This window comes from Pelobates fuscus, chromosome 12, assembly GCF_036172605.1.
Source record: "Pelobates fuscus isolate aPelFus1 chromosome 12, aPelFus1.pri, whole genome shotgun sequence".
NCBI classification, from domain to species: domain Eukaryota; kingdom Metazoa; phylum Chordata; class Amphibia; order Anura; family Pelobatidae; genus Pelobates; species Pelobates fuscus.
In genome coordinates, this window is record NC_086328.1 from 89,246,070 (window position 1) to 89,259,550 (window position 13,481).

The 13,481-nt window shown below is 37.9% G+C and overlaps 1 protein-coding gene across 1 annotated transcript; it reads left to right on the forward strand.

Moving 5' to 3' along the window:
- Nucleotides 1–232: 232 nt before the first annotated feature.
- On the forward strand, nucleotides 233–11,597 carry CDC42EP2 (CDC42 effector protein 2). The gene is made up of 2 exons (XM_063438769.1): nucleotides 233–358; nucleotides 10,186–11,597. The coding sequence occupies exon 2, from the start codon at nucleotides 10,560–10,562 to the stop codon at nucleotides 11,112–11,114; it is 555 nt and encodes a 184-aa protein (XP_063294839.1). The 5' UTR covers nucleotides 233–358; nucleotides 10,186–10,559; the 3' UTR covers nucleotides 11,115–11,597.
- The last annotated feature ends 1,884 nt before the right edge of the window (nucleotides 11,598–13,481 follow it).

Consider the following 13,481-nt stretch of genomic DNA (forward strand, 5'->3'; position numbering starts at 1 on the left):
CTGATAGATTAATGAGTTTAGCAACAACAACAAAAAAAAGAATCTTAAGGTGCTATGTATCCTCTTTGGGAAAAAAAAAAAAACCCCAAGCATTGTTTGCTTTTTTTATTGTTGTACAAATAAAGCTTATGCGAGTTGTGTGAAAGAAAAAAAAAAAAAACACGTACTTGGTGCCTGATTGGTCGGGCGTCCTGATTGGCTGCGTGCTGCAGAGGGTGTGTGTATGTGAGCTCCCCTCGGCAGTCTCGGCTGGGCTGCTGAGCGCGCCGTGCTGGATGCTGGTTACTGGGACACTGAGAACCGGAAGTACTAACCACTCCCCGACCACGTCCGCAGGAGACCCGGGACCCCGCTGGAGGTATATTCTATATATTGTAACTATTCTATATGTTATAATGCCACCTATTACTGACTGTGATTACTATTCCCTCTTACAGTCTGCATAGTGTAAGGGCGTGGAAGCCTATTATCAGGGATTGTGGGTTAGCTTGCAGGAAGGTTTCTATGACATCCAAACATAATGCTGTGTGTGACAAACTGCAGGGGTCAATGCTACAGGCTGTGGGGATGGTATATAGTCATATTGTGATTGTAGTTTATATCTGCTTATTATTAATATTAGGTACTAGCTGTGTTCTCCTCATTCGTGGAGTGCTGGTTTGCTCACACCACAGAGTTAAACTGATTTATTTTTGTATTCCCCATTTGTATACAGAAATCTGGCTACACATGCAGTATTTAGTGTTTCTACAGAACGTGTGTATTATAGAAATATGAGACTTAAGTTCAAACTAATCTACTTATTAAAAGGGGGAATATTGTTTAAATATGTATATTAAATAAGTAGGTTAATTTTGAGTTCAGCTTAGTTTCATTTATCTATCTGCACACACATTTTCTGTAGACACAATAAATACTGCATGTGTAGCTAGATATCTGTATACAAGCGGGAAAAACAAAGATTTAAAAAAAAAAAAACACTTAAGCTCAAAAAACCTATTTTATTAAAAGTGGGAATATATATTTTTAAAAATATATTTATTCCCTTTTAATAAGTAGGTTATTTTGAGCTTAGTCTCATTTCAGATGTTACCTGAAAAACTAATATGTTACATATTGATATTGGCAGTCATGTAGTTTTGTTGCAAATTGAAATTGAGGTTAATCTGGAGGCCAAGCCATTATCCATTGTAACAGTTCTTGTCTAACATTACTCTGGTCACTTAGTGCCAATACCGGTTTTCTGAACATGCACCCAAACTGAGTTTTTGTCAGTATCCAATAATACTTTGCATCTTTTGTGGCTGTGCATTAGTAGCAATTTTTGTTAAGATATAGTATGGTGCCCACAGGCTGCATAGAATTAAAATGTAACAAGGTCATACCACACCCTTAGCCATCACAACAAACAGTTCAACATGTTGGTGAGCTGTGTGCCCTGTTTTTGCTGAGTATATTTTGAGGGGTGTGGTAGAAACTGAATTTGGTGTGTTTTGTCAGTTTAATATTGAATCTGCAGCTCACTGTTGGTTTAGCTTATATTCTTTTGTGAAATTCTACACAGGCATTTTAGTGCTTGTATAGAATTTCACAAAATAAGACAATTGCTTCAGTTGTTAAAAGATTCACTCAAAGATTATCAAGTACTCAAAGTTTATCTAAACACTCGAGGTGTGGTAGGTAGTATTGTATACAACAGTACAAACAAGCCTTTATTTGTAGGTTTTTTTTGTGTTTTTTTTTTCTTTCTCTTATAGTAGTCCACTCACTGTACACTTGGAGCTGATGGACACGGCAATTTTTAATAAGCAAAGTTTGGTGGGCTATACCATTGCACTAGACCCGTAAACCGTAGTTTAATATGGGTAGCGTTAAAAAAAAAAATAGATATATATATATATATATATTTTTTATAGGCATTTATATTCAAAGTGCACTAGGACAGGTTAAAATATTTCCAGGGCTCAGTTTTATATTCATATTTTCCTTTATATGCCACTCATAATCATCATGCATTGTTCTAGTTGTTGTATGAGCACTCACACGAGGCTCAGCTAGTCCAATTTATCCTTCTTTTCTTAAGGATGTCTGAGCATCATGGGTTATACAGTTCATCAGTTGGAGAGCTGCTTAAATGCTAGCTCGATGACTCTCATTCATTATCAGTGACTGTAGGGCAGAATTTCAGGAGGAAGTCATAATGTTTCACCCTTATGGACTTTTGTCAAGCAAAACTAAATTCCACACCTGCTTGTAAGACTACAGTTGTTGAGGACATTCTTTTATTTTCTTGGTAAATGTAATTCATGTATTTTTAAGGGTGCTACTTGGTGCTAAACTAACAGGGGTGTTCTGTGAGACAAGGTATCGCTTTAAAAATAACAAAACTAATAAAAGCCTGCATGTAGATGGTGTGTGTGGGTATATAATAGTTTAGAGTCAACACTTTTTTCCAGTGATTAAGCCTTTAAAGTAACACTCAAAACTCCAAGCACCAGTAGTGTTTTAAAGTGGTCATGGTGAAATCTGTGTGTTCAAGTGTTTCAATATGAAGAGGTGCACAAATAGAGATAATTAAAGGTACACTATAGACCACAGAACCAGTACAGATTAATGTAATGGTTCTTTGACATATATAACCTGTCCCTGCAGGCTATAACACTGTAAATAGTGCATTGCTGCTTATGATCACCTTAATGGTATTGGTCCTCTGTATATTTCAGGGCTAACATTTTTAGTGTATCCATGCTCTGCTGTATGCTCTCCAATAGAGATGCATTAATTTATCAAATCTTTGAGGGAAAGCATTTGATTGGATGACCTCAGGGATGCAGGGTGGGGGGCAAGTGATATACAATTAATAAAGCTCCGTTTTTAAATGCTTACAGGTGGGCGATAATATAATTATGAGTAGAACACTATAGCTTGAAGAATATATGTTTGTATGCTTAATGCTGTAGTGATCCTCTAAAGTGACACTGTAGGTACTTTAACAACTTCATCTTATTAAAGGACCACTCTAGGCACCCAGACCACTTCAGCTTAATGAAGTGGTCTGGGTGCCAGATCCAGCTAGGGTTAACCCAATTTTTTATAAACAAAGCAGTTTCAGAGAAACTGCTATGTTTTTATAAATTGGTTAAGCCTTCCCCCTAATCCTCTAGTGGCTGTCTCATTGACAGCCGCTAGAGGCGCTTGCCTGATTCTCACTGTGAAAATCAGTGAGAGCACGCAAGCGTCCATAGGAAAGCATTATAAATGCTTTTCTATGCGACGGCTGAATGCGCGCGCAGCTCTTGCCGCGCGTGCGCATTCAGCCGACGGAGAGGAGGAGGAGAGCTCCCCGCCCAGCGCTGGAAATAGGTAAGTTTTACCCCTTTTTCCCTTTCCAGAGCCGGGCGGGAGGGGGACCCTGAGGGTGGGGGCACTCTAGTGCCAGGAAAACGAGTGTTTTCCTTGCACTAGAGTGGTCCTTTAAAGATGTTATAGTACCTTCAGTGCTGGCCCCCCTGTGGTTCTCTATGGAGGAATTATAAGGACATCGCGGAGAGCGTCGCTCTTGTGCCTACGTTTCCCAATACTCCTCTATGAGGAGCATTAAATTAGTTATCCTGTAGAGACACAGGGTGACCTAACACATAACCTGAGGATGAGATTGTGGAGCTGCAGAAAAGGTAAGTAATTTGTTTTAAAAGTTGGGGTGGCCTACTTGATAAGTGGCAACAGATCTGTAGCCTTAGCAATACAGATGTGTATTCCTAATGCTACTGCCTTCCTTTAATGTTGTCACCAGTGGTGTAACTTCTCTGGCAGCTTTCATTAGCCAGCCCGCAAAAAGAGTTCAGACTTAATGTTAAAGGAATACTGTACTGCATTATAACCATTTCATCTCATTGATACTGGTACTGTCCCTTTACTCAGTGGTAAACCATTTTTAGCAGTTTAACACTACATAAGCATCCTTTGCCACCCAAAGCCAAGTTCCTACTGGAGGTATAGCTGAGGCAGAGATTATACACTTCCTTCTAGCCCTACCGATTCATACCTGAAATAGGTGCATTGATGGGCTGAAAACGGTCAACTTACCTATGTATTCCTGACTCTATAGTGTTAATATCACAGTCTGGCCCCCCCTAAATATAGTAAATTCTTACCTTTATTCCAGTATGCTGCTGGTGGCTCTGTCCCTGATTTGCCTGCTTGGCTGACAAAATCAGAAGTGCTGTTCTGAGCCAATCACCATGCTTTCACATAGTAAAGCATTGGATTGGCTGAGAGTGTCACAGAGGCAGATCAAGGGCAGAGCCAGCACAAGACAAACACAGCCCTGGCCAATCAGCATTTCCTCATAGAGATGTATTGAATCAATGCATCTCTATGAGGAAAGTTCAGTGTCTCCATGCAGGGGGTGGAGACACTGAATGTCAGTCACACTGTGCAGCACTTCCCCAGGAAGCACCTCTAATAGCTATCTGAGGAGTGGGCAGTGGAGGTATCCCTAGGATGTAATGCAAACGCAGCCTTTTCTCTGAAAAGACAGTGTTTACTGCAAAAAGCATGAAGGTAATGATTCTACTAACTGGAACAAATATATGAAGCTGTAGTTGTTCTGGTGACTATAAGAGATATCGGTGTAAATCCCCTTGGAAACAGTGATGCCTTTCTTGCTCATATGAGACGCTTTGCTTCTGAATATCTGCACTTACTGCCCATGTGCCCTTTGTCCAGTGCTTCTGTGAGACTGGCCGGGAGATCATTACTAGAAGATGGTGAGATGTAAAACGTGTTTTGAGGGGTATATAGGGTTGTTCACTAAAGTGAGAATTTGAAGTGAATTTCACATTTAAGGCCAAAGTAACTGAACTGAAAGTTGGGCTATTTTGACTTTAAAATTTACATTTACTTTAGATTCTCACTTTAGTGAATAAACCTGCCTGAATGACAATACTTTGATTTCATTTCCTTTCTCCTGATGTATGCATTTCCTGTTGCAGAATGTCCCCTTTTAGTTTACTTTATATCTCTTTAAAGATTTGTTACTTTTGATTTCTTACTTTCATGCTTTTTTTGTAGTATTTTTTTCCACGCATGAGAAGATAAGTTGCAAACAAGTTTATTTACTCTAGAATAACTTGATATATTTATCATATAAGCTTATGAGGGAACGAGTAGCACCACATATTTTTTGTTTCTTTGGGGCTGAGGGTCTGTTCTAGGCTGCTGTGTCACTTAAGTATTTAATAATAGTGATAAGTTGATTTTGTTTTAACCCCTTAAAGACTGAGGCAGTTTTAAAAGTTCAGATCAAAACGTAAACTAAACGTTGAATTTGCCCTTTACGTTTGTTCAACCATAATTAACCTCTTTCATATTCTGTGCACCCACACTTATTATACGTCATTTTGTTCAGGAGAAACTGGGCTTTCGATTCATCTCAAATATTAATATATGAAACTAATTTAATCTGAATAAAATATTTAAAAAAAATTAAGAAATTTTATTTTTTTAGTTCTGCATGGCATTTTAACTGTGAATGTCATAATAAGTACACATATTACTGCAATAAGTACACATATTTGTATTCAGCTATGTCTCACGTGTAAAACCGTACCCCATGTATGTTGTTTTGGAAAGTTACAGGGTCAAATATAGCACGTTAATTTTTCTGTTTATACACATTGAAATTTGACAGATTGGTTACGGTGCCTTTGAGACCAAATGGTAGCTCTGGAATAAGAATTAACCCCATGATAGCATACCATTTGTAAAAGTAGGCCACCCAATGTATTACAAATGGGGTATGTCCAGTTTTTTTTACTAGCCACTTAGTCACAAACACTGGCCTAAGTTAGCGTTCATATTTGTTTGTGTGTGAAAAATGCAAAAAAACTCATTTGATCACTAATTTTAGAATTGTGCCTGGATTTCAATATGTCCGAACGCTGCCAGCTGGTTGGCCCAGATTTTAAATGTTTTATTTGCCAACTGGCAGTGGTAGATTCTGGCATTTTACAACCGGTTAAGTCGTCCTGAGATCACTCTCAAGCATATAATATGTTTAATAGGGACGGACTTTGAATTTATTTATTTTATATGCCATCACAAGTTAAATACAAAAAAAAGTACTTATGTAGGATAAATACATTATGACCATATGTAAATAAATTGCATAAAAAAAAAACAAATATCAGCTAAATACCAAGCATGTTCCCTGTAAAGTGCAGTTTGTGAAACGATAGAGGTTGAAGTATATAGTACATCACTATTGGAGGGTATGGGAAGGCTTCTCTACATTTCCCGCCAGCGTGTTTTTTTTTGTAAATCACTTGCCTTCTTGCTAAACTTTTAAAGTACCTAACTCAAGAAAATTGAATTTACCACTCATTTAGAAGTCATAGGTCTGTATACAACTGCTAGTGTTTAAATGTTAAGTCTAGACAACATAACTCCGCTGAAGGAGTCTGCCAATAAATAGTTTTAAAATATGTATCAAATTAATATTGCTAATGCAGTAGAGGGGCCAGACCACTAGTGCTTTGTGGCGTTTATGCAGATTAAACAACAAAGAACATATTACTTTCTATGTGTCACTTGAATTTTGGTCAAACTGCAAAGTAGACCACGCACCATGGAATTGCATCTACAGCAAAATGGCACTATAATTTCCTCATGTTGATGTTGTGGTTATGGTACCTAGACTGGCACTTCTATAAGAACGGCCCTTTGGAAAGCATATGTTAATGATGGCACTAACTATGATGGGTCTTAAATAGATTAAAACTTAGATTTTTCAATTTTTCTTTGTGCTTTTATTGCTTCATTGTCAGGTTTCAATAACTTTCAGTAATAAATGACAGACTTGTGTGGGAAACACAGCATGGAATTTGCCAATCTGTGCCTGTTTACTTGTTGCAAAGCTTGCTTTTCCCTGGAAAATATTAGATGGAAGATTTAGCCAGCTCAGAGAATATGCAAAGGCAGCAGCTCTAGAAGAGTTATTCCAGAATCCTTTGCTTTTGGCCGCATGACAACCACACTAACCAAACCCCCCTGAATCAGCAGTTTGTCTTGGTGACAGAGGGTCACAGTGATGTGTGATACTGTATTTAATTGTTTATCACCCCAGTTATTTTTGTTTCCTGTATATAGGTATTCCATTGGAGGTGAAACATTTGTTAATTAATATATGTAATTGAGGTAAATAGATTCCCTGTAAGCACACAAACTATAGGAATTAACGTATAAAGCTGACTGTCTTGTGCTGGTATTATACCAAGCTGGGAATTACCACCTGTGACAGCAGAGTTCATTGCCAAGATGTTTTATCTACAGCATCATTCATGAAAGTGGGAATTGTGGGGAATTTAAAGGGACACTATAGTCACCAGAACTACTACAGCTTATTGAATTTGTTCTGGTAAGTAGAATAATTCCCTGCAGACTTTTTAGCAGTAAACCCTGTCTTTTCAGAGAATATGCTGTGTTTACATTACAGCCTTGTGATAACTCCACTGGCGACTCCTCAGATGGCTACTAGAGGTGCTTCCTGGGGCAAACTACTAAACGCTGTTTGCAACTTACCTGGATCCCAGTGGGCACATACAATGTTACCGGGATTCTCCTGCAGAATATGCCAACAGCTGTACTTGGCTAAGCAGGGCCATGCTCATTGGCCGAGAGCATCATCATTCAGCACAGAACGCTCAAGCAATGAACATTGTCCTTTATTGACTGAGCTTAGATGAATTAAAACATCCAGCTTCTCCTGCATTAGAAGACTGGAAGTGACATGAGTGACACAGGAAAGTTATTAAACCATACTAAAGCAATTTGACTACTTTGGGTGGTGCAATCCTGATGCCATACGTATCACAGCTGCAGTAGTGGTTATAGTACTTAGAGTGTTAATTTATCCATATGAATCGATACAGTTAATCTAGCTAGTATGCTCAATGTCTGTCATGTGTGGTCTGAAAGATGCCTGAAATTGTAATGAGAGAGTTTGTTAAAATGTTTAGAGACGAAGAAGAATGAGCAGAAACAGTATGGAGTACAGGGAGAAATGGGTTGATGGGTGACTGAATGGAGAGGATGAGTAGAGCATTCCTTGGCTATTTGCATTTTAAACTCAAGGTAAGTGGTTGTAATGCTTACTGTGCAGACTGTTAGAAATCGTTTTCTGGAATTCCAGGCTCTCTATTCTCTCAACTGCTCTCACCCCCAGCATTATATCTACTCTTCTAGCCTTTACTTTTATCTCTGGAATGTTCAATTTAGCCCCAAGCCTGCGGTCACAGACCCAGCAACCAATAAAACAAGTGTCCTGTGACTCACTCATACCTTCTATCTTCCAAGAATTCATTAGAAGAAAAAAAAAGTTTGGCTTGTTTTTTAAAATGTTGTTCTAAATGTATGGCGAGTTTGGTAGCATGAGCAGACATTGGGTGTTGGGTTGGTGATTATTAAAAACTTATACTCTATTGGGGCGTATACTTCTGGTCTACTACTCAACATACTTTAATGGGGCGTATACTTCTGGTTTATGTGCTGGTGTGTTTATTTTGTGTGTGGTTTTTTTTTCGGTGTACGCCTTTTTATTGGAAAAGTTTAGGAAATTGATACAAGGAGACATACTTATAGCTCCTATTTGCATGTAACGGAGCTCAAAAGCTAGAAACCATACATTGTATAAAAAAAAAGAGAAAGTAACAATATACTGTTGAAGGACAATGTTGCATATCAGTGACCTAAAAATAGTCTCGCCAACCAGCTCATATGAAAACGGGGTGTTAAACCCTGAGACCTAGGTCACACTTCGACCTGCTGCAGCTGATATCCATCCAAAGCCACCAGACTCCCAAAATGACCACATGCATATTGGTATTTTGTAATCTTACTACTGGCGTATAAAGTAAGGCTCTCTGCAACATCTCTAACGGAGACCAGAAACCGAGGAAAATGCATGGGCTAGATGTTGGGGAACTGAACAAAATCTCATTAAAAGTTGCCGTGTGTATGTGTGTATATATATATATATATATATATATATATATATATATATATATATACTAAAACATAATAACAGAAAATGTCATGATTAGAAGTTGTAGAAAAGAAGACTTTGCATTTCCTTTTTCATTTAGAGACTTATATGATCATTTGCTCTACTAACAAGTCTGTTTTAAAAGCACAAACATATTTTACTTTGTTTTGAGAGAGAGAGGTTTAAATGGAATCCCAAGCATTCTTGAATTCTTTTGCTTTGTCCACATGTCCTTAGGCTATTCCAGTTACTACTCTTTCAATAACGTAGTATTTCAGCACATTAAAGGTGCTGTCAAACTACCATAACTAGTATGCTACAGGCGCCACCTCGTAGTTCTGCATCAAACCGTTTTAGTGACCCAGAGACTCTCGTGGCCCAGTATATATATCGTGGCTTCCAGATTAACACAGAAGTTTGACTTGTGCATTGATTATCCTGTTTGCCAATATTTGAACAATGTTAGTTTTCTGAGCCAACAAAGAACTGACTAACCCTGATCTAAGCCTACTGGTACTATAATGGAAGCATGGCTTTGTGAGGGCACGCTCTATAGATCACTCACCAGTTTCTTCAGTTTAGTCAATAAGGTCATTTAAAAGCAACATTGAGTTGCATATGTTTATACATTCAAAAGGTAGTAGACCCAGGCTGATCTGTCCATTTCAGGGATGTATTTACGTCTGTTTCAGTCACTTTGGAAGTGAATGAGATTTGTCACCTGTGAAAGTCAGTTGCTTGGCACAGATTTTCATGTATGTCCCAGAAGTATTAATGCTAATTCATATATTCAGTTTAATAGGTACACCTTGTTCTCTATAATTATAAGAACATGTACCTGTCAGAGTGAGATCAGATCATTTTATTGATCATGTCTTCAATTTAGCCTTTTTGAAGGAGACAGAGGAACGCTGCAAGTAAGAATATTCTGTCGTTTTACTGTACATTTTGTCAGTATAGTGTATAAATAATGTTTATATACCTACTGGAAGTTGACTTGTTCCTTATTGAACTTTTCAGTGTTGTACTATATTGTTGTAAAAGTGCACTATCCAAGACATGGTAGCATGTTACTGTTGAAAACTGTATTTTATTTACATCAATATTAATTATGTAAACCCTCCTGTCCCTTTTTCTTTCAGATTTGACTTCAATCTCTCGCTTGGAAAAACCCTATAACCCTGAAAAGTTTCCATTGCTATTTAAGGGCCTCAAGGCGTCCAAGTCTCCTTTTTTGTGGAACGATTTTCTTCTCCCTTGCAAAAATTGATCAAAAGAGTTGATCCAGGATTTCAAAGACGTCTGATACATTTTGCAATTTCATATATCTTCTGTATGACTCTTGATCCAAAGACTTGCCGTTCTGTCACACCACTGGCTTTTGTTATTTTAGTACAGATATCTGTTGCTTTCATAGATGAAACTGTTGATTGTTGTCCTACAGCTGGACTCTGCAACATGTAAGCTAGAGTGAGACTTTCAGGATCTGCGTCAACTGTGAGGAAGCTTTATAAAAATGTCAACCAAAGCCCCAATCTACCTAAAGAGGGGCAGCCGTAAAGGAAAGTTAAGGGACCTGTTGTCTCCAGACATGATCAGTCCTCCACTTGGAGATTTTAGACATACCATTCATATAGGTTGTGGTGAAGGAGATGTGTTTGGGGATGTTTCTTTCTTACAAGGCAAATTTCACCTCCTTCCTAGATCACACCCTGGATCCTCAGCCTCTTCTCCGTGCTCTACTCCACCTCCCTCTCACCCAGACCTTCCATCTCCTCTGCTAAAGAATGCTATCTCACTCCCTGTTATAGGTGGACCTCAGGCTCTGTCATTGCCACAGGCTCCCCCTCCAAAACCACCACGACTTCACCTAGACGAAAGAAGTAAGAGTCCAGTGATGGAGGTGGAAGGAGGAGCCCTTCGACCTTTACTGAGCCCCTCAGATAATGGAATTTCAGCGCAAGAGAGGGAAGAACGTATCCTTGCCCATGCTGGATCTCTTCTGTCCCTGCATGTGGATCTTGGACCCTCCATTCTAGATGATGTTCTGGAGATCATGGATAAGGTCTAGACCTTGGTCAGTTGGATGACTGGGAGACTAACTTTGCTTATTCACCAAAAATTGGTTTTTAACACTACAATTATTATCCGGAACAATATCATTGACTGTGGAGTAAACCATGCTGCCTTATATAACAAAAACTATTGCTTTTAAAGCAATCTTATGTGGGGCCAAGCATTTATATTGTGACTAAAACACATTTTAAAGCTTCATATATTTCCACATGGGTTTACTGGAATTGGAAAGGTTCCTTCATTTTTTCTTCTTTTTTTTTTTTTTTTCTTTTTCAGCTCCCCCATTGATCTTTAAGTTTACAGGACACAAACTGTTCATTTCAGGGATCATCTGAATTTGATCTCCATTGTAAATGGTGAGATTTGAATTCTTTACTAGTGCCTTTGCCAGGATTATCACATGAAACTTTTTCTTTTAATTTTCTTATGACCAAAATTTGTAAATTGTAAATGATCAAATATAGGGAGAAAACATATTTTCAAATTGTGTCCACTGTCTGTGTTTTTATTGAGACTGTGTCTTTGATGTCTGTGTGTTTTCTAATGATATACAGTAATGAATTATACAAACTGTGTAATAGCAGAACATTCACTCTTGTAGTTCCAATAGCTCAGTTTTACGTTTCTGGTCCATCGTTAAAAAGGTGTTTTTACTCTGCTTTTTTTCCAGAGCCGCTTTGATCTTGCCACCGCTGGCTCTGCCCCTCCTTGGCCGAGATCATCAAACTTGATGATCTCAGCCAATCCAATGCGTTCCTATAGGAAAGCATTGAGAGGCTACTGCGCATATACAGCAAAGCGGTGCGCCAATCAGCATCTCCTAATAGAGATGCATTGAATCAGTGCATCTCTATGAGGCATGTTCAGTGCCTCCATGCAGAGCGTGGAGACTCTTAACGTCAGTGCGGCACATTGTGGCCGTTTGCATGACTGCTGCTAGAGTAGTTGTTACGCAGAAATGTGAAAAGACAATGTTTACGTTTAAAAGCCTGCAGGGACAGGTAGTAGACAAGAACAACTACATTAAGCTATAGTTATGACGATAGTGTCCCTTTAACCCCTTAGTGACCAGACTGTTTTTACATTTTCTTACAGTTAAGGACCAGGGCTCTTTTTACATTTCTGCGGTGTTTGTGTTCAGCTGTAATTTTTCTCTTACTCATTTACTGTACCCACACATAATATATATACTGTTTTTCTCGCCTTTAAATGGTCTTTCCAAAGATACAATTATTTTCATCATATCTAAATATATATATATATATAAAATATGATTAAAAAAAAACTTTGACAACCAAAATCTGTTACGCATCTACAACCGCAAAAAAAAACACCCATGCTTAATAGTTTATAAATTTTGTTTTGATTTTAGAAATACCCAATGTTAACATGTTCTTGGCTTTTTTTGGAATGTTATAAAGCTGTTTCCAAACCATTTTATTTTTATTGTTTTTAATTAACGCAAGTTACATTGTAACACTGATCCGTCAGGAATCCCTGAATAACCGTTCACATGTATATATATATATTTTTTTAAAAAGAAGATAACCTAAGGTATTAAACTTCGGGCATTTTGACTCTTTTCATGCAACCATTTAACCACCAATCTATGCCAAATAATTTTTTTTTAACAATTGGTGATTATTTTTTTTTTTTTTTACACGCATAGCATTTTAAGAATACATGTATGGAGAACTTTAACCTCCCTGGCGGTATTCCCGAGCGTGACTCGGGGTTAATTTTCGCTGCCAGAAGCGGTAACCCCGAGTCACGCTCGGGGTAGATAAGATTTACTTACCTCCGCCGCGATCCGCTTCGGGAGGACTGCCTCACAGCCCAGGCAGCCCTCCCACGGCAAATCAGGCCCCCGGGGGCCATGTGATCGCTCTCAAAGAGCGATCACATGGCCCTCTATAGCTGGCTGTGGATCTGCCAGCAGGGGGACTGTTTGAAATATCAGACAGTCCCCCTGCTGGTGGGAAGTATAAAAAAAATAAAAAAAGACAAGTGTAAAAATAAATTAAATATATTTTTATATATATATATATATATAATATGTATATATATTATATATATATATATATATAATAGATGTACATATATATTCTATATATATATATATATATATAAAATACAAATAAGCGCAAATATATATATATATAGATAAATACATATAATTACATAAAAGATTACATTAGTATACACGTAGAATTTAAATACCTATAAATGCATATATATTAAAATTCTACATGTATATTTAAATAATCTTTTAACGTAATTATGTGATTTGAGTAATTAAAATTTGATTGACATGCCTGACATGGGGGCGGAACTGGGCGGGTAATTCAAATGAAAAAAAATG

Bases quoted from the DNA above. Each gene is read 5' to 3' on its own strand.
- CDC42EP2 (XM_063438769.1), top strand. From the start codon at position 10,560: ATGTCAACCAAAGCCCCAATCTACCTAAAGAGGGGCAGCCGTAAAGGA.